Here is a 26,307-nt window from a genome sequence, read left to right as displayed (position 1 = left end):
ACCACATGTACATGATCCCATTTACATGAAATGTCCAGAACAGGCAAATCCATCAAGACAGGAAACAGATCGGTGGCTGCCAGGGGCTGGGAGAGGGAGAAAGTTAAACATAGAGGGGGAAGGGGCTGCTAATGCGGGGTTTCATTTTTGGGTAAATGCTTTGGAAATATACAGGAGTGGTGGCTACAGCTTAGGAATTAGAAATGATGGCAAAAAACGAGACAGATAGAAGAAGTTGAAGAAATCTCCCAAAAATAGAGAAGAAGAAGAAAAAAACCATCAATGAGGAGGACAACAGTGGATGGTGCAGGAACCCAGCCCGGAGGGGCAGGATTAGAGGAGGCTCAAGGGAAGACAGCGAGGCCTCTCCATGACCACACATGGGATGGGGAAGAAGGACGAGGCAAGTTTCAGTCAGAGAGGGCCATGGTGTCTGCCCCAGAGCACTTGCCAGGCCATTCTGTGACCATGCAGATGTACACAAGGCTGGGTCAGGAACCTCTAGGCTTCCCCAGGGCCAAGCCTTCAAAGTAGAGGAAAAGTTCCTTCCGATCTGGAAGATCAGACTTGGCCAACTGCCAACTCAGTGAGATGGCCATGCAGGTATGAAGATGCGGTGAATGGACCCCTCAATGCCCTCTCCTCAGAGAGGCTCCAAATGCTGCGTCCCTTCCAGATCAGGGCAGAATCACAGACCCAGGAACAGGAGGACCAGCAAGGGAGGGGGGCCACTCCCAGGGGAACCTGTGGAACCCCAGATCCCTTGAAAGTGGCAAGACAGAGGGACAACGAGAGGAAGCCTGGGGCTGAGCATGAAGGACAGAGAACACTGAACAGAGAAAGTAACAACACAGCCAAGCAGTTACCAATTCCCAGGAAAGCAAGATGTGTGTGAGATGGTACCAAGATGTTCAGTGACTCCGCCTAGGACAGGCCAGGCCTGAGCAGCTACACACACACATGGACACACGGACACAGACACGGACGTGGACACTAAAAGCAGAGGAAGTATCCAAGTAAACAGCTGAGATGCTGGGAGTGGGTGTCTGTGCAGAGCAAAGTCACAGGGGCCCAGGCAGACCCTGGAAGCAGGAGCGTGCTTAACTCAGGTATGAGTTTAGAGCAAGCTGCAGTCCCTAGGGTGACACTGGTCCCCACTCCCTGCCTCTAACAAAAGAATCATGCAAGACCATTTTTTTCCTTCTTCCCACGAGGCCACAGCTTCAAGAGCTGCCATCAATGGTGCTTTCTTCAGGGAGGGAACCTAAACAAGAAAAAAAAAAGCTGTGCAGAGGGAAGCTTGTGATAGCCTTCTCTGTGGTTGCAGGTGTCAGGGATGTTGACCCTGACCTCTGCACGTCAATCAGTTCAAGCTTCCAAGAGCAGCTGGTGCTGTCAGCGTCCTGGGCAGTTTTGGGCAATGCCAATACCACGGCCGGCCCATGCAGACAGAGAGAAGAGCTCAGAGATGGCCCAGAGCAAAACTGAGGAGGAAACATGAGCCTGGCATTGTACTGAGCTCCAGCACTCACATCCCTAGGAACTTTCCACCTGACACCCCTCCCCTCAAGATTCAGCTCAGGCACTGTTTAGTACAGACTACACCCACCCACATGCACACAGGCTGCTTGCTCTTGGCCATGCTGCTTCCCAGGAGCTCCAAGAGGCCAAGGCCCACGGGGTCTGAGCTCAGTGGGCACTAAGAGAGAGCTCTGAAGGAAGGGCATGTAGGAACAGCCTCACAGTGCCCCATGTGCCCCTCACCTCAAAGCACTTCATAGATGGAAACACCTGCAGCAGGAGGTGATAGCGCCTACCTGAGATGTGTTTTGCTGGGGCAACAGAGCACCCCCAGACAGGGGACTTGAGGGGGACCATCTCTTCTCAGCCTCCCTGTGCACCCAGAGACTTCCCAACAGCCAGAGCAGTAACCCTGGCACAGCAGGTGAATGCCCCCAACAGGGCCAAAGAGGAACTCAGGGTTCACCTAGAGGGGCCCCAACTTGGCTCGGCTTCCCAGATGCAGTTACTGCTTTAAAGAGCTAAACTTGGAGTTCCCGTCGTGGCTCAGTGGTTAACGAATCCAACTAGGAACCATGAGGTTGCGGGTTTGATCCCTGGCCTTGCTTGGTGGGTTAAGGATCCGGCATTGCCATGAGCTGTGGTGTAGGTTGCAGACACGGCTCGGAACTGGCTTTGCTGTGGCTGTGGCGTAGGCCAGCGGCTACAGCTCTGATTGGACCCCTACCCTGGAAACCTCCATATGCTGCAGGAGTGCCCCTAGAAAAAGCAAAAAGACAAAAATTCAAAAAATGAAAATAAAAATGAGCTAAACTTAAAAAAACCCCAAAAAACGTCATAAATAGCTCCAAGTCCCTGAGAGATCACTTAAGGACTAATTAGCATATCAAGCTGCTCCGAACAGGCGCTTCGCAGCCAGTGCTCCCAAGCCAGGCATCAACTGAGAAGGAAATCATTAACTGCCTGCCTGAGCCAGGGGCCTACTTAACCACTTCTCCCCTGAGCCACCACGGCCACTCCTGACCGCAGGTCCCAATTAATCAGAGAGGGGATGTGTTTAATTAATGCTGCTTAATTGTGTCTTCAGGGAGTTTTGTTTCGCTCTTGTTTCTCTTTGCTTCATGTTCTTTTTAAGAAGGAGCCTGGCCTGCAGCAGAAGCCTATGCAGATGTGCAGGTTTTGGAAGGAAGCTTGTCAGGAAGAGAAGGAGGGAGCAGCAGGAACGGGCTGGGTAGACAGAGGCCTTCTGTGCTGGCACTCTGGTGTTTAAGACAGCAACTCATGCCCTCCACCCCGCTCACCAAGGACTGGCCTTTCACCCACAGAGGTGGCTATGGGCCACCATCGCAGTCTCTAGAGGTCCCTCCATTCTGCCTGCCAGCCCTGTTGCCTTCAGGGCAAGATGAGGCCCCAGCCTCCTTAGGATGACATCTTCCCTAGGCCCAGGGGGTGGGGAGGCAGTGTTACCGGATGAGCATCCGCTTCAGCAACTGCTGGTCCCCCTCCGAGTAACCGGGCCAGTCCTTCTGCACATCCTTGTACACACAGTCCTTCAGTGTCCACGTGCCATCCTTGGCATTCACGTTGGCCACCTGCAAGACAGAGCCAGTGTCACCTCATGTGAAGCCCAAGAGAGGTAGACGTTCCTGAAAGCATTTGATGCAGGGGAGGTGGAGACAGACAGGAAAGAAGAAAGAGAATAGTAGGCTCCCGCCCTGAGCTGACACCTCATCCCCCAGCTCTGTGCACATCAGGTCAGTGACCCTTGGTATGCAGAAGGGTCAAGGCAGCAGGTTCAGATGCACGTGCCTTACAGCTGCTGGAGGCCAGGCTGGCTCCAAAAGGCAGGGGAGGGGAGGCTGCCATCCACACTCCCAAGATCCCATCACCAGCCCCTCCACCCACTATGGACTGAATGCTTTTGTCCTCCCAAAATACATGTTAAATCTTAACATCCTTAACCTAAGGGGATGGTATTAGGAGGTGGGCACCTTTGGGAGTGATTAGGTCATGAGGGTGGAGCCACCATGACAGGGTTAGTGTCTTTATAAAAGAGGCTCCAGAGAGCCCCCTCACCCCTTCTACTCTGTGATGACACAGTGAGAAGATAGCTGTCTAGGAACCAGGAAGCAGGCCCTCACCAGACACCCTATCTGCCTTGATCACTGACTTTCCAGCCTCCAAAGCTGTGTATGTCTGTTCTGTATAAGCCACACAGCCTATGGTACTGTTACAGCAGCCTGGAGGGACTGAGACACTCCCTCTCGGATCTGCAGCTCCTGTGGCAGAGGTGGCTGAGCCTAAGGTGCTGGGTGAGGAGTGCCCTCCAGGGGCCAGGCTGAGCCCGCCATCCCTGCAACCAGCCAGCCCTGCTGCTACTGGTTAACAAAAGCAGAGCTTCTCTCCAAGACTCTTGGCAAAGAAGGATTTAAAATATTTGCCTTAGAGTGTCTGATGGAGTTCAGGCCCCTGACCTGAAGTGGGCACTTCGCTGAGTCTCTCACCGGGCACTGCGGTCTCCAGAAAACATGCGTGTGCAGCTGTGTGGCTGGCACGGCAGCCACTGTTTCTCGCTATTACTGAGATTACAAGGACTCCACGTCACAGCGGTTTCCACAAGGAACATTTTTTAATGGTTGAGTAATATTCCATCAAGGGGCCGCACTGTGATTTACTCAAACTTTCTCCTTTGTTGGACACTGATGCCGTTTCCAGTTTCTCTGTAGCATAAACAGATGTCATTTGTGCAGGTTTTTCCATGCTGGTGATGGTTTTCTTCGGCCAGCTTCCCAGAAGTGGGATTAGTGGGTCAAAGGCTCTGAACATTTTTATGGCTCTTGATATGTTCTGCTGAAATGCTCTCCAAAAGAGCCACCCACCCATCAACACTCCCACTGTGAAGGTGGAAGGCCTGAGGTCTTTGTTTTGGATGTTCTCACAGAAGGAAATGAAAAGCGGCCTTTGAATGCATCAGTGTCCCTGGTAATCAGAATCCCTGGACACTTAAGGGGGCTGGAAATAAGCATCCTGGGTGAGGCATAGCCCCTGACATCTTCCTATCAAGCTGGTGGGGTTCTGCTGTCCCCCCACCCCCACAATTGCTGGAGAGAACAAGTTGGGTAGTAAACAGAAGCACAAGACAGATGGACAGATTTTAGGAGAAATGAGAGCAGGAGTTCCCATCGTGGCGCAGTGGTTAACGAATCCGACTAGGAACCATGAGGTTGCGGGTTCGGTCCCTGGCCTTGCTCAGTGGGTTAACGATCCGGCGTTGCCGTGAGCTGTGGTGTAGGTTGCAGACGCGGCTCGGATCCCGCGTTGCTGTGGCTCTGGCGTAGGCCAGTGGCTACAGCTCCGATTCAACCCCTAGCCTGGGAACCTCCATATGCCGCGGGAGCGGCCCAAGAAATAGCAACAACAACAACAACAAAAAAAAAAAGACAAAAAAAAAGACAAAAAAAAAAAAGAAATGAGAGCAGGCACAAGGAGGATGCCTGGAGACCCAGGCCAGGCCGACCCCAGGAGTTGCCAAGCCCAAGTTGACGGGAGAAGCCAGAGTCCAGCACAGTGCTTCTCTGATCTCAGCAAAGGACTGGGAGCAACAAGCTCCCAAGGGTTAAAGATGGAGCCGGTGCCCCAGGCAGAAGCAAGTTGGCCCCACCAGATCGGAGCTCTCTCATCAGAGAACTGAGCCTGACATCCCTGCTGCCTCTGAGAGCAGCTGAGCGGATAAATCTCAGCTGTAACCAGGTGCTCAGTCAGCTAAGGTTCACATCCTGCATTTGATGGAATTGTATGCTTTTTATTCTGGGCATAAACAGAACAAGAGGAGGGCAGCAGCGAGGGCAGTTCTAAAAACACTACACCAGGGGCTGAGGGCTGGGCTGGACAGCAATTCGGGCTGGGGGAACACCCAGGGGCAGGCGTGGCTCCCAGCCTTGTCTTCAGTCCTGGTTCACATCTGATGACTCTGTTAAGCTCCCCTCAGCCCTGCCTCGGTCACCACATGCTGCAGGAGGAGGCTCTGCATAGCCCCCAGCCCAGGGGAAGGGCCTCCCACGTGCTTCCTCCAATTTCCCAAGGACAAGGCCAATGCATGTGACTTTCCAAAGAAACAACAAGCATCCTGGGAATGTCATTCCTGGTTCTGGATCTTTCTGGATGCTTTGGAAAACCCCTGTGCCAAAGACAACTTCTGGGCTAAAGAGCTATGTATCTATCTTCTAATAGGCCCTGGGCTTGCAGGGAGGGAGTTCCTGCTGTGGTGCCACTGGACTGGCAACAGTCTTAGAAGTACTGGGACACAAGTTTGATCCTCAGCCAGCACAGTGGGTTAAGGATCCAGTGCTGCCGCAGCTGTAGCTTGGGTGGCAACTGTGGCTCAGATCTGATTCCTGACCTGGGAACTCCATATGCCACAGGGCGGCCACAAAAGAAAAAAGAAAAAAAACTAAGCTTACAGGGAGGAACACTGCTACTGCTGCTCAGTCCTTGCCAGTACAACCTCTATGTGGAAGACAGTGGTTCAGGAGGCCAAATCCACACAGAGGCACCCAGTAAGTGCACATGGGAGCTCCTGAAGGTGACATGAGGTTCCAGTGAGCATCTCAGACACAGGATTCTCCTCGGTGGGGGGCGGATGGGATCTGCACCCATGCTCAGAGTGCAGCTCTGTCTTTTCTGCAGGAGAAAGTCAAGGAGGTCTCTCTCCCTCTTTATTCCTTTCCTTTGCCCTGAACTCTCTGGGGGGGAATGAGTAACATGAAGACCCCAGCCAGAGCACAGGGGGACAAGAGCCACATCAACCTCCTCCTAACAGACTGCTGTGTGGTTACCAGCCTTGGACTGCACTGGAAACAGGGAAGAAGAGTGCCAAGAGGCTGGGTGAAGAACTTGGTAAAATGGAAATTCATCCTCAGACACGGCATGTACTTTCAGCTACAGAAGGCACCATCCACATGCCCAGAGGATATGAGGCAGGAAGCAGGAGGGGCTGGGATGGGCTTGGCTGCCTCCTTCTCCTCCTTGGGATGCTGGTATGACTGTCTGCTGCTGGCTCATCCTCACAGCAGTGCTCTGAGGTGGCCCATGCCCACTTCATTGCAAAGTAGCATCCACATGGCTCACTGATGCAGTGCAGCCACTCACCTTCCCAGGGGCCCTCAAGCTGCCTCCTCCAGGGTAGGACCTCAGGAAGGCAGCTAGGGCCACCACTCTTGCTCCAAAGCCCTGACCGTTTAATAGCAGGCTCCCCCACCTGGCGCGTTCCCACCTGCTCAGTTCATGTCCCCAAGAGAGGGGCTTCATGTCCAGAGCTTCCCGGTCTGGACATGAAGCCCTTGCCTGGAGCCACAACTGGTAAGCAACACGCCTGCCTGACTGTAAGGCCCAAGCTCTTGCAACTCCCAATTATGGATTCCCTAGGCTTCATTCAACTCTAAAAACCTTATGCAACTGAAGTCTTGGATTCCCCGTGCTGTGCCTGCTGCCTGTGTGTCAGCAGTTGCTGAGGAGGAAGGCCCCATGAGCACCACACTCCCAGCCCAGCCCAGGAAAGCACACACCTGTTGTAGGAGGCCATCCAGTGCGTCCTTGTCCGCCTGCACCAGGCCATCCTTCTGCAGCCTCAGCAGCAACTCCGCCTTCCGGTAAGGCCTCAGTGCCAGGAGGTGCAGCACTCGGTCACGGAAGGGCCTCTGAGATACCCCGCTGGCCCCACTAATGCTGCCAACGCTGGTCTTCTTGATGGCACTCGCCAGGTTGATAGGGGTCGCCCGCTTCCGGGAGGGCACAGCATCCACTGCCCCTGGTGCCGGTTTCCGAAACTGAACCTTCTTGCCTGCAATAGGAGCCGGGATGTTAGGGACTAGAAGGGGGTGGCTGCCATGTCCCACCGCCTGGGGCTGACGCCAAGTTCCTGAGCGAGGACATGGATGCCCATGAATGGCCAATGGCCAGCAGCCCCCAAACTCTCACCAGGGCCAAAGGGAAGGCAATTCAGCCTTGTCTAGCCCCACCTGCTCAGTGTTCACTGCTGAGTACAAATAGCTCAGTGGGCACTTGCAGGGCCCCCCAGTCTCAGAAGTGGGGGATACAGGAAACAGAAGCATGTTTAGAGCCTTAACTGGCTTCATAATGGGCAGCCTTTATCTTGGGAACCCAAAGCACCTGACCCCTATGGGGAGAGGGCTGCTGTTAAAAAGGGAGTCCCCAGAGCCTACACTTTATAGCATTATCCTGGCCCCAGAGGAGCCACTATCCTCTTTTATGAAAAAGGAGAAATTAAAGGGGTCAGGGCTCCTTGGGCAGCTGCTCTGGAGACCCTGGGGTGTGAGCAACTCCCTGGCTATGGCCCCAGCAAGTGCTCCTTGGACAGACCTGGCTGTGCTCAGAGCCCCCAGTGGCAGAAGGAGGAGCCCCTCACCCTCCTGGTGCAAACAGAGGTGTACAAGGTATCCTCCACTGTGCCTCCAGCACTGCTCTTGAGGGAGGACACTTGCACTCTGTCATAAACTCCACCCTGGATGGCACCCCCGCCACCATGGGAATGAGGACCACTGAGCAAGGTCAGTGCACATCTTAAATCCTTGGGCCAGAAAGCTCTCCATGACAACTTTTTTTTTTTTTAGGCCGCACCCACGGCATATGGAGGTTCCCAGGCTAGGGGTCTAATCACAGCTGCCGGCCTATACCACAGCCACAGCAATGCCAGATCTGAGCTGCATTTGCAACCTACACCACAGCTCACAGCAACGCCAGATCCTTCACCCACTGAGCGAGGCCAGAATCAAACCTGCATCCTCATGGATACTCATCAGGTCTGTTATCACTAAGCCACAACAGGAACTCCCAGAAGTGCTTTTAGAATCCTCGGAGCCAGACATGGTATCCAGAGGATGACCCATCAGACAGGCCAACACGGGGTCGGGGAGAGGCCTGGCACAGTTGGGAAGGGTACAGCTGCGGCTTCAGAGGCTGGGAGACGAGTGTTTCCATCAGGACATAAACCACTGCAAAAACCTCCACTGTACCCAAAGTAGCACAGTAAGACAAATTTTGAACCATGTTTTTGGCTGAAAGACCTTAAAACTCATTACAATGTACATGGATGTCCACATTTGCATCCTGAGGTAAGAGCAGTCAGTTGAAGCCCTTCTGGATCCATCTGGGCAGCGTATAGCCCAGGGCCCAGGTTCTCTGGACACTCATGGCCACGGCCATGGCTACCAGGGCCCAGTGCTGACAGGCAGGATGGATTCCCGCACCAACGTCTGGGGTTTCATTCAGAGCCAATCCCATTGCCAAGCAAGGGAAACTGCACACTCTTTGGAGGAATACGAAATCCTCTTGACTTTACTTAAAGAAGAAAGCACCCAAAAAGCCATCACGGTTCTCCTCCTTTATAAACCATTTCATGCCTCTTTCAGGACCTTCTTGCCTAGCAATGAATTCCAATGACTCTTGAACCCTATATCTCAGTCCAGGAGATGGAAAGACTGCAGCAGGATCATGGCATTTTCTAAATAAGTACCATTCCCCCCTCCCCCCTTTTTTTTTGGTCTTTTCAGGGCCACACTGGTGGCATATAGAGGTTTCCAGGCTAGGGGTTGAATCAGAGCTGTAGCCCCTGGCCTACACCGGCGCCACAGCAATGCCAGATCCAACCTGAGTCTGCATCCTACACCACAGCTCATGGCAATGCCAGATCCTTAACCTACTGAGCAAAGCCAGGGATCGAACCCCCAACCTCATGGTTCCTAGTTGGATTCATTAACCACTGAGCCACGATGGGAACTCCTTTCTCCCCACTTTTAATGCTGTATCTCAACTTCACAGAAACAGTTTCCATGCAGATACTGAGCTGCCAGAGCCTTCCCAGTGAACAGAGATCAAACTGTTTCCTTTGTGGTCACCACCCTACAGTCCCTTGCTGGCCCCAATACAGCAGCAGGCCACCCACCACAGGGTGCATCTCGCCATTTGCACATTGCCCCGGCCACATCAGCCTTGGGAAGGAGACATCTGGGCAGGTGATGGCAGGGGTGGTAACTGAAGGACAGCCAGAAAACCCACCTTTGTATAGGGTGAGTCTCTGTGATATGGAGTCTCCGAGGCTACAGCCTGGGGGCAGGGCCCTGAGATTTGAAGACCTGGAGGTTTTTTTTTTCTTTTTTTCTTTGTTGTTGTTATTGTTGTTGCTATTTCTTTGGCCACTCCCGCGGCATATGGAGGTTCCCAGGCTAGGGGTCTAATCGGAGCTGCAGTGGCTCGGCCTACGCCAGGGCCACAGCAACAAGGGATCCGAGCCGCGTCTGCAACCTACACCACAGCTCACGGCAACGCTGGATCGTTAACCCACTGAGCAAGGCCAGGGACCGAACCCGCAACCTCATGGTTCCTAGTCGGATTCGTTAACCACTGCGCCACGACGGGAACTCCGAGACCTGGAGTTTTTAATTAAGCCCCTTAAGCCATCTTGGGCTTCAGAAGGCAGCAGAGGCCACCCAGAAAAGATATTCCTTCCTGATCCAACACTGACCCAGCTCATCCTGCCTGGGGGCCACACCTCTGTCAACCCACCACTCTGCTCTTGGTCTGGATGGGCCCTGAGTCTCTCCTGCTCCTCTGATAGCTGCCCAGCAGGCACAAGACCCCCACAGGTGGAGTCCCTGGTACCCGATCCTCACCCAAGTAACGGCCTCCAGGCTTGATGACGATGGCACCTCGACTCCGCGTCTCCTCCTCAGCCTGTGCCAGGCTCTGCCGCGCTTTCTGGTAGGAGTCATCAGTGGCACACACTGTGATTTTGTCCTGGATGCTGCCCAGGCAGTCCAGGTGAACATCCCCATGGCTGTAAGAAAAGGGGCCAAAAGTCACGATGAACACCTAGGACGACTGGGAAAGATGGTCTCAGGGCCACCTCTCTCAGCTAGGAAACAGGGTTTGATGCTGACCTGGGCAACAGGATTACTTCAGGGCACACAGGACTCAAAAGAAACAGTGGAATGCAGGTCCCTGGCTCAGAAGTGGCATGCCAGGACCTGAGCCTTTGCCGACATACTGAAGGAGCCAGGAAAGCTCATCTGAGGAGGGGGAGAAGGGGCACTGGGGCTGGAAGATGCCGTGCCCAAAGTCGGAGGAGGGGGTCTGCCCATCGGAAGACCTGGGACGGCCTGGGCAAGGCTCACCTGGAGACGTACTGCTGGATACAGTCGAAGCTGCCCTGGGGGCTGTCACGGCCAATGTTGGAGAGGTAGAAGGAGAATGTCCGTGCCTCCGTGGGGCAGTCAGGCTGGGGGATGGAGATGTGCTGCATGGAGAGGGGGACACATCACCAATAGGTCCACAGCACAGATGGGACCTGTGGGCCAGCACAGGACTCCAGCTGCTCATCCCTGCAGCATGCCCCTTACAGTGATGATGTGCTGGCGTGTTCCTTTGAAACACACCTCTGTTTTCCTGGGATCTGGGACCTGTTCACACCACAGGACAGGTCCTGGGTTCCCATGCAGTGGCTGGGGTAAGGGAGTGGTGGGCCTGTGTCTAGCTTTTTTTTTTTTTTTTTTTTTTGTCTTTTCAGGGCCACACCTGTGGCATATAGAGGTTCCCAGGCTAGGGGTGGAATCAGAGCTGCTGCTGCCAGCCTACACCACAGCCACAGCAACCAAATCCGAGCCACATCAGCGACCTACACCACAGCTCACAGCAACGCCAGATCCCTAACCCACTGAATGAGGACAGGGATCAAACCCACGTCCTCATGGATACTAGTCAGATTTGTTTCCACTAAGCCACGAAGGGAACTCTGTGTGTCTGGTTTCTAAGCAGCAATAGCATCACAGTCTAAGGAACACAAAGCACTCAGGACATACCCAGAGGCAGGGACCCCACCTCGATCTGGGCTGTGACTCAGTTTCCCCACCAAATAAAGCATATCTGGCCCAGGACAATGGTGAAGATAAGATGAGTAGGCATCAGTCGTGGGCAGGGCATGCTGAGAGGTCCAGCTGCTCTGGCACTCCCGCTTGGCCACACTCTCTCCAACTCCTGCAGGCCAGTGTCTTGGGTGTCTGTGAACTAGGCAGGCATTGGGCCCTGAGGAGCTCAGAGATGGGTAGCACTTGCCCCCAGTAAACTGTGACATGGGATGCATGTGCCATGGTTTATATAACCGCTGGAGCCTAGCTAGGCAAAGCCACAGGACCCAGGGAGAACAGATGGCCTGGCCTGCAGACAGACAGCACTAGTCCTGGCCAAGGTACAGGGATCAGCACAGGGAGGACACTCAGGCTGTTTTATTCCAGGCTGACCCTCTGGCCCTCTGCCAACACTGGGTGAAGGCCAGTGGCAGCTGAAAAACACAGACAGGAAAACCTCACATTCCAGCTGCCAGCCCCTGCATCCAGAACCTTGTCACCAGAGGTGACGGGCGTGCCATAAAGTAATCCCTGGGCATGAACACAGGAGCTTGTCACAGCTAAATAGACACAAAAGGCAGAGCCACAAGTGGTCAACCAGGAGGGGCAGTACTGAAGGTCAGGGGGCAGCAGGCCTCATATGCAGGCCTCATCCAGGCCTTGCGCCCACGCTGCTGCATTATTTCAGCCCACCAAGCACATCTCTTTGGTAACGTGAGGAACACTAAAGCATCAGAACTCCATCAGCACTGGACAGAATGTGGCTCAGGGCCGAATCCCCCCCTGCCCTGAGCTCAACTGTCACATATGAATGCAGGTAGCTCAGCCTTGTCTGTCAGACCAAGGATGCAGCAGTTTAGGCCACAAAGAGGGGTCCAGCTCCCCCGCCCTAGCCCTCACGGCTGGCTCAAAATGCTGTGTGACCACCTCAATGCTCAGCCAGTCCCTGCTTCAAGGAGAGAGCCCCAACATTCACAGGGAGAGCCAAGGAGGCACAGAGTGGCTCAGGGCAGAAAGAGCCCAGCTTGGGGGAGATGGACAGTCTGTACCAGCCATCCTGGGACTGCAGATGACTTTGGGCTGATGGTCATCCCTGTCCCCACCTCCTTGAAGCAGGATGAGTGCTGCCCAGATGAAAGGCTGCCCCACTGGCCCAGGCCCACCCACTCCTGACCCTCTGGTATGTTTCAGGGGGAGGGGCTCACCCAGGACACACCCAGTGGTAGGCAAGGCCAAAGCTTGTGGTGGAGACCCACAGGACAGCAATGCCAGGGCCCTGGCCAGCCACACAGACCCTAATCTCAACATAAACACATTTCTTTATTAGGATCAAAAAAAGGGCATTCCCTGGTGGTCTGGCAGTTAAGGATTTGGCATTGTCAGAGCTGTGGCTTGGGTTCGATTCCAGGCCCGAGAGCTTCTGCATGTCGCAGATGCATGGACCAAAAAAAAAAAAAAAAAAAAATTAGAGAGAGAGAGATGGAGAAGCTCACATTGTCTAAAAATCAAACCCAGGAGTTCTCTTGCAGTACAGCATGTTAAGGATCCAGCGTCGTCACTGCAGTGGCTTGGGTCATGCTGTGGCATAGGTTTATTTCCTGGCCCAGGAATTTCCCAATGTCGTGGGAACAGCCTCCCCCCCCCCCCAGAAAAATCAAACCTGAACTGCCTGCTATGACTCACCTTCAGCAGGAAAACATGTAAGTATACACACACACACACATGTAAGCACGCATGCCCCTACTCCTGGTTATAGGAGGCAGAGGGAGCTCCCACAAACTGACTTGGGTGTCTATGTGCACAAATGCAAGCAAACAGGCTTGTCCTGTCTTGGATGGTCCTGGGCACCTGAGGGGCCTCCGACATCCGCTTCTGAGGTCTGGGGCTTGAGACAGGGTGTTGGTTCCGCTGTGGGTGCGTCAAGTCCCTGCCAGAGCCCTTCCATCAACCCTCTGTGAAATCTGACACAAGTCAGGCCCGCAGTCCTGATCTGTGGGGCTTTTGTCTGTCCACAGTGCAGGTGGGAGCTTAGATGAGACAAATCCAGGCCCGAGTGGGGGTGGGGCATGGGCTAAAAGGTGGAGGCAGCACTTGGTATTCCATTCAGGTAAAAACAAGACAGAACAGGAACACACAGGAGCCAAACAACGACTAGCCAAACTCTCTCTGGCCTGAGGGGTTTTCAGGGAACATTTGTTTTCTTCATTATTTTTACTTCCCAGGGAACCCTCAGAATAGAATATATTTTGGGTAAAGAGTTACTACCGCATGGCTGAACAGGATTTCCAAGAGCAGAACAGCCTCTTCCTCCCACTGGGAGGCCCTCGCTTTCTCAACCCCAAACCCAGGGTGCTTTCTGAGCATCTACTTCCTCTTCAAGAGCCGCTCCACTCTGGCGAACTGGGGACACTCAGCAGGAGTATACAAGCCCGGCCACCCACCACTTCCCAGGCTTTCCAAACGGACCCCACAACACAGCAACAAGCACCCCTGGGGCTCAATCTTGTGCCCATCTCTAATGACTTCTGCAGAGCCAGCTCCTAGATCACACACAGACACCGGTCAAAAGGACTTTGACAAGTGCCACCATACCTTGTTCTAGAAACTGCCATTCCAGTTCCTGCTGCAGCACGTGGATATGCCTGAACAGCACTGGAAGCCAACCCTACCTCTTTTTTCATCAAGTGTAGAGTTTAGAAATGGGGCTAGTCAGGAGCGGGTGGGGGTGGGGGGACAGGTTCCTTTTGCCCTCTGGAGGCTGAGGCTTCACCAACTCTCAGGGGTTGACAACTCAGAAGTGGCCCCCTGGAGTTCCTGTCGTGGTGCAGTGGTTAACGAATCCGACTAGGAACCATGAGGTTGCGGGTTCGGTCCCTGCCCTTGCTCAGTGGGTTAACGATCCAGCGTTGCCGTGAGCTGTGGTGTAGGTTGCAGACGCGGCTCGGATCCCGCGTTGCTGTGGCTCTGGCGTAGGCCAGTGGCTACAGCTCCGATTCGATCCCTAGCCTGGGAACCTCCATATGACGTGGGAGCGGGCCAAGAAATGGCAAAAAGACAAAAAAAAAAAAAAAAGAAAAGAAAAGAAAAAAGAAGTGGTCCCTGACAGCAGAGAGATCCAGGGTGGCCAGCTCAATGATGCCCTAGGGGGTGCACGCAGGTGCAGCCTGGCCAGAACAGCATCTGCTGCATGCCTGAGACCAGGCCAGGCCTCTCACGCCTGGCATGGGGGAAGGGTCACGTTCCACCAAAGCCCAGGAGGGGAAGGACAAGGTCCAGAGTCACAGGGGGCAGACCTAGCACCTGATCTGTCACAACAAGCGGGGAAAGAACAGCACCCCCCTTAAGACACACTCCTCCTCTGCTCCTCACATGGGCTCATACAGGGAATAGCTTCCTAGTGGAAACTCAAGGCCTGGCTTGCCCTAAGCTGCAGCACAGGACCTCCATACTCTTAAAACCTTCTAAGAATTTCATTACACCTGAGAATGCCCAGAAGGAAAGAAATGCAAACAAAGCACATTTCTAAAACTAAGACGTTGGGGCTCTTAACTTGAACGGATGTGGCTCTTAGGTTTTGCACAGGGATTAGGGCGACAGAGGGTACAGCCCAGAACCTCACAGTGCTTCCTGGAGCAGTGAAGTGGTGTCATGGTGACAAGAAAGCATTGCTCACTGGATAAATGAACAATCCATGCACAGGCTCCCTCATCTCCCCACAGCTGCTGAGGGTGAGTGTGAACATTGGCCACAAGAGGGCATCCTTAACCAGTCTGGCAGCAAGCCCAGGCTAGTCCCGCCCCCCAACACAGAGCTCCAACCCCTGGGGAGATGTCTCAGGGAAAATAAAGTGGAAGCTGCAAAAGGGTGACCACAGGAAGATTCTGATGGGGGCCAGTGAAGGTGTGGATACCTCAGAGGAGATGCCAGGGGGGTAGGGGGCCTAGGGCCTTTAAGCACCGACCTTGACCAGTCTTGGTGTGAGGGTCAGTTCATGTGCCCCCTTGGCCAGGCCACAGCCCCCAGGGACTTCATGAATGCTAATCTGGGTGTGCCACGGAGGTGTTCTGTAGATGCAGAGACATCCACAACCGGCTGACTTTAAGTAATGGAGATGACCTTCAATGGTCTCGGTGGGCCTCATCCCAATCAGCTGAAAGCCTTAATAAGGAAAGTGAGGCTTCCCCGAGGAGGAAGAAGCTCGTCTATGAACCTCAGCACCAGCTCCTGCCTGCCCTATGGATTTCAGACTCATCAGCCCCACAATCACAAGAACCAATGTCCTGCAGTAAATCTCTTGGTATCAGTGTATCTGTACACAGAGACACGTGTCTCCGTATTTCCTAGAGGCTCCGGCTCTCTGGAGCGCTCTGGACAGGGTGAAACTCACAGATCTCTCCAGTTCTGTAAGGAGCCAGCAGGCTGTCAGGTGGAAGCTGACTTAGACACATGTGGCAACTCTTCAGATGAAAGAAACAAACAAACAAACAAACACTTGCTATAAAAACTAGAGAGAGAGTTCCCATCATGGCTCAGTGGTTAACAAACCTGACTAGCATCCATGAGGACTAGAGTTTCGATCCCTGGCCTCACTCAGTGGGTTAAGGATCCAGAGTTGCCATGAACTGTGGTGTAGGTTACAGACACGGCTCAGATGTGGTATTGCTGTGACTCCGATTCTATCCCTAGCCTGGGAACCTCCATATGCCGCGGGTGCAGCCCTAAAAAGACAACAAACAAACAAACAAAAAACCCACAGACAAAAAACCCACAAAAAAAAACACCTAGAAGAAAAACTAAAGGAGTTCCCATCGTGACACAACAGAAACGAATCTGACTAGGAACCATGAGGTTGCAGGCTTGATCCCTGGCCTCGCTCCATGGGTTAAGGATCTGGCATTGCTATGAGCTGTGGTGTAGGTCACAGATGCGGCTCAGATCTGGCATTGTTGTGGCTGTGGTGTAGGCTGGCAGCTGCAGCCCTGAATAGACCCCTAGCCTGGGAACCTCCATATGCCACGAGTGTGGCCCAAAAAGTGGAAAAAAAAAAGCAAAACTGAAGTGTTCAAAAGTGCCTTTGGCAGGTGGAGGATATGGGGGTCCTAAGACCTGGGTGGCAAGAATTATGGAAAACCCACCCTTTCTTCCATCCTCCAATTTTTCTGTAAGATGGTCATTTATAGTAAAATGCCTTTCAGGAAAAAATGGGAATGTTGAGTTTCTATAGCAAACCATCACGCCCCCCCCCCCGCCCCCAAAGCCAGACAAGCACCCATAGTCCCAGGGCCACCAAGTACCCCCACCCTGGGGAGGCCACAGCTCCATATCCATTTGGGCCCTGGGGCAGCAGTTTCAAATCAGCACAAAAAGCAGGACAGAAGAGTTTGGCAGCTATAGGAAGGTCTAAGAGGCTACTGGACAGGAGTTCTGCTTCAGTCCTTAAGATGATCTCCTAGTATGGCCCCCAGACATGGGACCAGCCTGTAGGCAACCAGAGGCTGATTTTGGCTCGATGTAGAGCCTGACCTGGCACAGAGCTGGATGGGGCGAAAACATAGCTCCCTTCCTGCTGCTATGCCCAGCAAGCCCCTGAAGGGCAAGGAGCACTACCAGTTTCACAATTCTAAATACAATTAAGATAAAAAAGACTCACCCCTTGACTTCCTTGAAATCGGATTGAGGGTCTCAGTGAAACAGAATCCTGCAAAAAGGCAAGATGGGGAAATGTTAATAAAGATATCTGGAAATCCAAAGACTCCGTTTCCAATCATACAATGAACAGGATATAGATAGTGTTTTTAGGAGTGCTCACTCTGGTGCAACAGGATCGGCAGCATCTTGGGAGTGCTGGGGCTCAGGTTTGATCCCTGGCCTGGCACAGTGGGTTAAGGATCCAGCATTCCCACAGCTATGGCTTAGGTTGCAACTGCGGCTCAGATCTGATCCCTGGCCTGGGAACTCCATATGCTGTCGGGCAGCCAAAAAAAAAAAAGGTGGCGGGGGGGGTGGGGGGGAGAAAAAGGATAGTGTTTTCAAGATGGGTGAGGAAAACAACACATATTGAAAATTACAGGAACAGTGTCCAGAGTAGGGTTTTGAAGAATCAATAGGAGTTCCTCAGATGGCATAGGGACCAGGGCTGGAGACACATGAGAGGCAAGAGTGAAAATACAGACAATAGAAGGAGTTCCTGTCATGGCTCAGCGGTTAACAAATCTGACTAGGGTCCATGAGGACGGAGGTTTAATCCCTGGCCTTACTCAGTGGGTTAAGGATCCTAACATTGCCGTAATCTGTGGTGTAGGTTGCAGACACAGCTCAGATTCTGCGTGGCTGTGGTGTAGGCCAGCAGCTGAAGCGCCTATTCAATCCCTAGCCTGGGAACCTCCACATGCTGAGGGTGCGACCCTAAAAAGCAAAAGAAAAAAGAAAATACACACAATGGGCAGCTCCTCACCATTCTCCCCAAACCAACATCAGCCCAGGCCATTCTGCCTCAGATTCACCCCCTCAGAATGGAATCAGGATGGATGAGCACCACCTCCAGGAAGCAGGTTGATGAGGTGACACCCCAGCCACCAACACCCTGGCAAGACAGCACTCAATAAAGCCTGCCCAGCTCCCTTGTCACAGCTTCAGAGCAGCTTGTCACTGCGCTTGGGGTGGCAGAATTTCCAAATGTCACAAGAAAAAATACACTTTAAAAACTCAAAATAATTTAAGCTTTAGCTATTCAAAGATCAGCCTTCTGGTGGAATTTTAGAAAGAACATGGATCCAGATGGAGGGTCGCATCTCTCTTTCTCATCTATCTTGGGGCCCTAAGCACCTACCTTCTGTACAGCAGACATCACCCCATAGCACAGTGGTGCTAGTTTTGGTTTTTTTTGTTTTTTTTGTTTTTTTTGCTATTTCTTTGGGCCCCTCCCTCGGCATATGGAGGTTCCCAGGCTAGGGATCGAATCGGAGCTGTAGCCACTGGCCTACACCAGAGCCACAGCAATGCGGGATCCGAGCCGCGTCTGCAACCTACACCACAGCTCACGGCAACGCCGGATCGTTAACCCACTGAGCAAGGCCAGGGACCAAACCCGCAACCTCATGGTTCCTAGTTAGATTCGTTAACCACTGCGCCACGACGGGAACTCCAGCGGTGCTAGTTTTTCACCACAACCCCCACCCTCCACCCCCCAAACCTTCAGGGCCCAAATTCGCTTCTACACCTATTGTCCTCCCATTTCCTCCACATGGCAGCCAAGGGCCTGGGTTCTCCCACCTCCATCAGAGACCACTTCTCAGGCCTCCACCCCTGTGCCCCCTAGGCTCTCCTCCATGCTTCTTTCATAGTGTCTGCAGTGGCTACCTATCTGTTCCCTACCTAAAATGTCAGGCCCATCACACGTCCTGGGTGGGTGGAGTAGCTCCACACACATGGGGAGAACCAACCAACAGGCAGGCTGGCCTCTCAGTGCCCATGACTCTGTCAGCCACTGGGCCAAGAGCTATAGACTTGTGTGAAAGAGACAGGGCTCAGCTTGGACCATGTGGGCCACACACTCACCCCCTTTGTTTACCAGAAGCCCACCTTCCTGCCAAGAATCCTCAAGGACTCTGCCATCTGGAGCAGACCTGAGAGGTCACACAGAGCTCCAGTACTTACCTCCATGGGATCTAATACCCAAGAACCACCCCACACTTCCAAAGCACATCAGGCCGGCAGATATGGGATGTCCTCCAGCCCCTTGTGTTGCTCCAGGACTGGTAGGCAGCCCCTGCAAGAACAAGGCCACCATGCTGCTGAGACAGGGCCCAGGCTCCTTTCAAATCAGGCTAATGATGAGATGAGCCATCCCATAAACCACAACCCAGACCACTGCCTGGGCTGCTATTCAGAGAACTAGAGGGGCAGCACCAGTGGGGGCCCTGCCCAGCTGGGTCCTTAGAGACACAACATTTAAGCGGCCTTTGCTTGGACCTGGTTTAAAGATAGAGATCAAAAAGAAGACCTGGGGAGTTCCCATTGTGGCGCAGCAGAAACAAATCCCAACTAGTATCCATGAGGATGGGGTTCGATCCCTGGCCTCACTCAGTGGGTTGGGGATCCAGCGTTGCTGTGAACTGTGGTGTAGATTGGAGATCCCAAGTTGCTGTGGTTGTGGTGTAGGCTGGCCGCTGTTAGCTCCAATTCAAACCCTAGCCTGGGAACTTCCACATGCCACAGGTGTGGCCCTCAAAAAAAAAAAAAAAAAAAAAAAGACCTGCAAGCTGTCAATGAGCATGTGAGAAGCCATTACCCATCAGTGAAGTGCAGACTGTGCAGGGAAATACCAGGTACCTATTGGAATAACTAAAATAAAAAAAGACAACACCCCAGAACCCTCGTCCCTTGCTGGTAGGAGCATACAAGGTGCAGCCCCTGTAGAAAAGTCTGGCAATTTCTTAAAAGGTTAATAAACAGAGAGTTACCACATGACCCAACAATTCTATTTCCAGGAATATGGTATACTCAAGTGAAATGAAAACATATATCTGCATGAAAACATACATAAATGTGCTCAGCAGAATTACTCTTACTATCCCCAAAACAGCAACAACCCAAATTTCCATCAGTTGGTGGACAAAGAAGCAGAATGCTAACCAGAAATAAAAAGAAATACGGAGTTCCCGTCATGGCGCAGTGGTTAACGAATCCGACTAGGAACCATGAGGTTGCGGGTTCGATCCTGTCCTTGCTCAATGGGTTAATGATCCGGCGTTGCCGTGAGCTGTGGTGTAGGCTGCAGACGCGGCTCAGATCCCGAGTTGCTGTGGCCCTGGCGTAGGCCGGTGGCTACAGCTCCAATTAGACCCCTAGCCTGGGTACCTCCATATGCCGCGGGAGTGGCCCAAGAAATGGCAAAAAGACCAAAAAAAAAAAAAAAAAGAAAAGAAATTCCTGATGTTCATAACATGAATGAACCTCAGAAGCCGCCAGCTAAGTGAGAGTAGCCCAACATACAACACAACGCATTGTATGAGTCCATCTATACAAATTCCCAAAAAAGCAAAACTAAAGAGAGAGAGTAGATGAGTGAGTGCCAGGGAGTAGGGAATGGCTACCTATGGGCTGGAGGGAACTTCTTCTGGGGAATATTGATACTCACTGATTATACACCTTAAATGGATAAGTTCTATGGGCTGTAAACAACACCTGCATAATGCTGTGATCTGCCCTTGGGTGCACAGAGGGTCTTCTCTAAAGACTTGTGTGGGCTTTGAGGAACATCACCTGAACGTACAGAGGATTACTGAACAAGCAGGGGAGAGACTCCCGTCTATTAACCATTTTCAGTGCAAGAGTGATGTAAAGTGGATGGAAGGGAAAGAGCAGAACACATAACACACAGCAAAGATAATGCCCGTCAAGTTACAGAGTGCCCTACTGACATCACCTAATCACAGAAGCTAGGAAGTCAAGAGTGTTCCTGGCTGGGGCAACAGTAGGTGCAAGGCCCAGAGCAGAGACACAGGACACCACAGTAGCAGCGAGCAGGCAGGGCTCAGCTCTTGTGGCCCCGGTCTCTTGGCCTGGATCTCCATGCAGGATTCAGCCTGGGGCTAACAGCAGCATCAAATGTGTCTGCCATGTGCACACAGCAAGGCCTGTGAGCTCCAAGGGCTTGTGGGATAGATGCTGGGACAAAAGCAATGACATGAGACTAGATTTAAGGTAGCAAGGGAGAGGAACTAAGAAGGGTGCCACCTCCCCAGAAGGGACTCCACTAGGACAGCCCCACCAGTGCTTGGCTGGCAAGACAGTGTGGTGGGCCACCCTTTCCCTGGATCATCTGTTCCCTTTTGGCCACTTAGTGAAGCATTTAACTGGCTTAATAGCTGTCAAGCAAATAATTTGGAAGATTCCTTTCTTGCAAATTCACTCATCTCCCAAGGCACTAAGAATAAGACTTTGTACGCTGAAAAAGTTGATCAAGAGGCCTGAATGCCCAAGCTTCCTGGTTTCAAGTCCCCATCCAGCCTGTCATCACAGGACCTTTTTTTTTTTTTTTTGTCTTTTTGCCATTTCTTGGGCCACTCCCGTGGCATATGGAAGTTCCCAGGCTAGGGGTCTAATCGGAGCTGTAGCCACCGGCCTACACCACAGCACAGCAACGCGGGATCCGAGCCGCGTCTGCAACCTACACCACAGCTCACGGCAAAGCCGGATCGTTAACCCACTGAGCAAGGGCAGGGACCAAACCCACAACCTCATGGTTCCTAATAGGATTCATTTCCACTGCGCCATGACGGGAACTCCAGGCCAGGACCTTCTTATCAACACAGCAATTTACTCATACCATTGCTCTCTCACATACACATACCCCTGCCTATATCTATTAACAAAAAAGGCACCAAGTCAAGACCTAAGCTCCACAGGCCCCTGTGCAGGTGGGGGAACAAGGGCCCTGTCTGGTAAGGGTTTAAAACAAAAGAAGGAGCAGCTCTTGGTGCCCTGACACTTGCCGAATGACTGAGGTGTACTCTAATGGCACTAGTATCCATGAGTATGCAGGTTCAATCCCTGGCCTCGCTCAGAGGGTTAGGGATCCAGTGTTGCCGTAGCTGTGGTGTAAGTCGCAGATGCGGCTCAAATCCTGTGTTGCTGTGGCTGTGGTGTGGGCCAGTAGCTATAGCTCTGGTTCACCCCCTAGCCTGGGAACTTCCATATGTCATGAATGCTGCCTTAAAAAAACAAAATAACAACAACAACAAAAAGCATGTCTGCAGGCACTGGAGGGCCCACCCTCAGTGGTCTGGGTTAATGCAGCCTCCTGAGCTGACTGTGGCTCTTGCCCATCAGTTCCTCTATCCTAGGGGTGACAGCTTTGACCCTCTGTGTAGACTTTTCCACATGGGGTGCATGTAGGTAAGCTACCTGCTTACCACTGTGGCCCCCATCAGGTTTCCAAGAGGAAACACAGGTACTAGCTAGGGGACCTCTCCAAGGGCTGCCGGGGTCTGGAATTTTGGAGTGTCCTACACACTGGCACATGACCATCCTACCTGTCATAAACTCCCAGCTCAGAGGCCCAACCTTATTTTAATAATGCACAACAAAAAATTGTTACCAAAAGGTTTAAGATAAAAAAATTTTCTAGAGTTCTAAAATGTACTAAAACTACTGTGTGTCTCCAACATCCACCAAAGTGGCCTCTGGCACAAGTAGTGGGGGGCTCCTGAGAATGGAGATTTGTTTTTAGATCAAAGCAATGTTTTTATTTTCCTAAACAAAAGTTCTCAGGTGTTTACTGTGAAGCAAATACACTTAATTTTTTAAAATTATACTTAATTTGAATGACTCAAAGCACATCCAGCCCTGTCACCTCTAAAAACCTACAGAAAAAGAAGTTGGCAGAGTTCCCGTTGTGGCGCAGTGGTTAACGAATCCGACTAGGAACCATGAGGTTGCGGGTTCGATCCCTGCCCTTGCTCAGTAGGTTAAGGATCTGGCGTTGCCATGAGCTGTGGTGTAGGCTGCAGACGCGGCTCGGATCCCGAGTTGCTGTGGCTGTGGTGTAGGCCGGCGGCTACAGCTCAGGTTCAACCCCTAGCCTGGGAACCTCCATATGCCGTGGGAGCAGCCCAAGAAATGGCAAAAAGACAAAAAAAAAAAAAAAAAGAAGAAGAAGTTGGCTGCTTCTCCCTTCCCTGAATCAGGTTCAGAGTGGGCCAGGGAGGCTGAGGGGAACACCAAATGCCATAGGCCCCTCTGGAAACCCTGCCATATGGGTCGCTCATATTGACAGAAGTAGCTCTCAGTACCTGGGGACATGGCCCCACTTCCTCCCTCCACTGTTGAACCATCTGGGCTTCCTCCCGCTCCAACCAGCAAGCTTCCATCAATGCCAATGGGGATGATGAGTGCACAATGAAAGCTAGAGACCCAGGATCCCTAAGGAACAGCACACCTACACGTGTCTTGACTTAGCCTCCACAGCTGGCAAGGGCTTGGGGCCTGGAGCCATCCTGAGTAGAAGGGAAGGGGTCACCACAGGACCAGGGCACATGGCACCCAGGAACACCTTATGCAGGCCACAGGCTTGTTATCACTAAACCCTACCACAAACCTCAAGTATCATGGAGGGTTAAATGTTGCCCAAAACTATACAGAACCAGGATCCAACTCCACCTGCCCACCTGTAAGTCCCAAGTACTGTGCTAGGTGGTATACATACTCATAGCCTCCTTTTCTCTGAGCCCTTCAGGAACTTGTAGGCTAACCCCAAGGAGGACACAGCCACATCTGCTACAGTCATCTCTATACTTCAGTCTGAAGATGTGGTGTTCAGTCCAATAGCTCAGGCCCTCCACTCCAACTAGAGGGGGACGGGTCTTTCTACATTTGGGAGGCCATGGTGGGTAACTGGAGCCAGGAAACAGTCAATGGCTGGAGAGAAGGGTGGATGGACAGAGAGCTGGCCTGTTGTATCCTCTCAGCAACTTCACAAGCATGCACCTACCTAAGGGCCAGACAGACCACCTGGGATCAGACAAGCTATCCAGAGGTGACAACTAGGGTGCTGGACAAAACATACAACGTTTTAACACAAATACAAGCAGCACTGGCCAGAGAGGCCTACAAGAAGGGAAAGGACCAAGGGACTGCCCAGCTCACTGCCTCAAGGAAGCTCTGGATCTCAGGGTGAAAAAGCCAAAGGGATGTGCAGGCAGAGGCTCTTGAAGGCAGTACAGTGCAGAGGGGCTGCTTCTAGCACCTGTGCAGGGCCTTGAGCTGCTGCCCAGGAGGGCTCCAAGGCTCCCCAAGGTGGGTCCCTAAGCCCAGTGATGTGGGTTTGGAGAAGCCATACACAGCCAGCCCAGAGGAGTCCTCACTGCACCCCGCTCAGCAGTGGAGCTAGATTAGCCCTTAGGTAAAGGAATCTCTTATTCCCCTAGGAAATTTCAAAAAAAAAAAAAAAAAATTCTTCCTCAAGATTAGCTGATCCACTGTTAAACAAACTGCATGCCAACAGCTAGCAGAATTGGCATGTTTCAAGAAAGAACAGTAGGAGTTTCTGCTGTGGTGCAATGGGACCAGCAGCATCTCCACAGCGCCAGGATACAGGTACAATCCCTGCCCCAGCAGAGTAGGTTAAAGATCCGGCTTTGCCGCAGCTATGGTTTAGGTTACAACTGTGGCTCAGATGTGATCTCTAGCCCAGAAACTCCATATGCTGGGGCAGCCAAAAAAGGGGAAAAAAAGAAAAGAAAAGAAAGAACAACAAAATCCAGCCCACGCAGTATCCAAAACCTAAAACTTTCAGACATGTGAAGCTGCAGGAAAATGTGATCCTAACCCGGGAGAAAACTCAGTCAACGGAAACAGACACAGAAGGGACAGAGACAGAGATGATGAAATTACCAAAGGTTTCATTTCAGAGCAACTATTCTAAATTTAAAGTGATCAAGGACTTAAATGGAAACTTCAACTGGTGAGAAGAGGAATATGAAGTACCAGAGGAGAGTCACAGAGAACTTTGTGAGCTAAGAAATGCACTATCAGGATGAAATACTCACTGGGTAGGGTTAAGACTAGACACTATGGAAGAAAAGATTAGTGAAGCTGATGACAAAGCAACAGAAATTTATCCAAAATGAATCACATGGAAAAAAAATATAGGAAAATGAAGAAGGTCTTGGCAGGACAGTAGAAAGAAACCCATTATAAATGATAACTGGAGGAGTTCCCATCGTGGAACAGCAGAAACCAAATCCAACTAGGAACCATGAGGTAGTGGGTTCGATTCCTGGCCTCACTCAGTGGGTTAAGGATCCAGTGTTGCCGTGAGCTGTGGTATAGTTTGCAGACACGGCTTGGACCTGGCGTTGCTGTGTGTGTGGTATAGGCCAGCAGCCTGGGAACCTCCATATGCTGTAGGTACAGCCCTAAAAAGACAAAAGACAAAAAAAAAGTGCAACTGGAATCCTCAAGGCCACAGTAGCCAAAAAATAACAGCCCCAAGTCCCCAAATGTGATGTGTTCACTATAAATCCACAGATCTAAGATGCTCCAGCAGAAAAAACAAAAAACATGTCAGGGGACATCATGCAAATCAGTGCAACCACTGACTGAGACGCCACAGAGAAGCAAAGACAGACTCAGGAGGCCAAGTGCCAGAAACAAGCTCAGAGACCATGGAAGAATATCTTCAAGACACTGAAGAAACAATATTGTCATCCTAAGATTCCAGGAAGGAGACATAAAGACTTGTTTAGACAAAGGCTGAGAAAATCTGTTTGCAGCAGATCTCTTACAAGGAAGGGTCTGGAAGTTCTTTAGGAGGAGAGTGAGTCACATCAGATGGATAAGACAAATCTGCATAGAGGACGAAGAATGTCAGGAACATGTATGAATTTGAAAGACTTTTTTCTCATTATGTTTCTGTAAAAAATAATGGACAGTTTAAGGCATAAGTAACAATGAAGTGCAAGGTTAGGATGTGTGGTGCTAAATGGGTGGCAACCAGGTGCAAGGACGAGGAGGAGATGAGAGCAGACTGTCCCAGGGTCCTGACACTATGTGATCCACTGCAGGAGGTTGACCAGAGCTGACCCTGAACTCCCTGCACCTCAGTTCTGGGGACATGGAGCAGGCGGACTCACACATACGCCTGCTGGACATACTGAACATGCTGAACGTGCTAAACATGCACCTCTTACCCGTTCTTGCACTCAAGTAGCACTTTCTGAGCCTTGAAGGTTCCAGGCCATGCCTCACAGAGTGGGACAGATGGAGACAGAGGATGCCGCGAGGCCATGACTGTACATGAGAGGAAGAAGTAAAGAGCACAGTGGGCACGGCGCACACAGCGAGGGAGATGAAGCAGACACTGAGC

The 26,307-nt window shown here is 52.0% G+C and overlaps 1 protein-coding gene across 1 annotated transcript in view; it reads right to left on the bottom strand.

The window, feature by feature from the left end:
- ELL (elongation factor for RNA polymerase II) overlaps nucleotides 1-26,307 on the bottom strand; it is an 82,734-nt gene that overhangs the window by 13,238 nt on the left and 43,189 nt on the right. Inside the window, exons 2-6 of the mRNA XM_047776522.1 lie at nucleotides 17,089-17,136; nucleotides 10,710-10,831; nucleotides 10,209-10,372; nucleotides 7,086-7,360; nucleotides 2,989-3,113 (exon numbers count right to left, since the gene is read on the bottom strand). Of these exons, the coding sequence (XP_047632478.1) occupies nucleotides 2,989-3,113; nucleotides 7,086-7,360; nucleotides 10,209-10,372; nucleotides 10,710-10,831; nucleotides 17,089-17,136 (734 nt within the window). The remainder of the gene's footprint in view (nucleotides 1-2,988; nucleotides 3,114-7,085; nucleotides 7,361-10,208; nucleotides 10,373-10,709; nucleotides 10,832-17,088; nucleotides 17,137-26,307) is intronic.

The sequence above is a fragment of the Phacochoerus africanus genome, chromosome 4 (assembly GCF_016906955.1).
Source record: "Phacochoerus africanus isolate WHEZ1 chromosome 4, ROS_Pafr_v1, whole genome shotgun sequence".
In the NCBI taxonomy this organism is placed as follows: Eukaryota; Metazoa; Chordata; class Mammalia; order Artiodactyla; family Suidae; genus Phacochoerus; species Phacochoerus africanus.
Note: the sequence above shows the minus strand (reverse complement) of the source record. Positions and strands in the feature narration are given on the sequence as shown.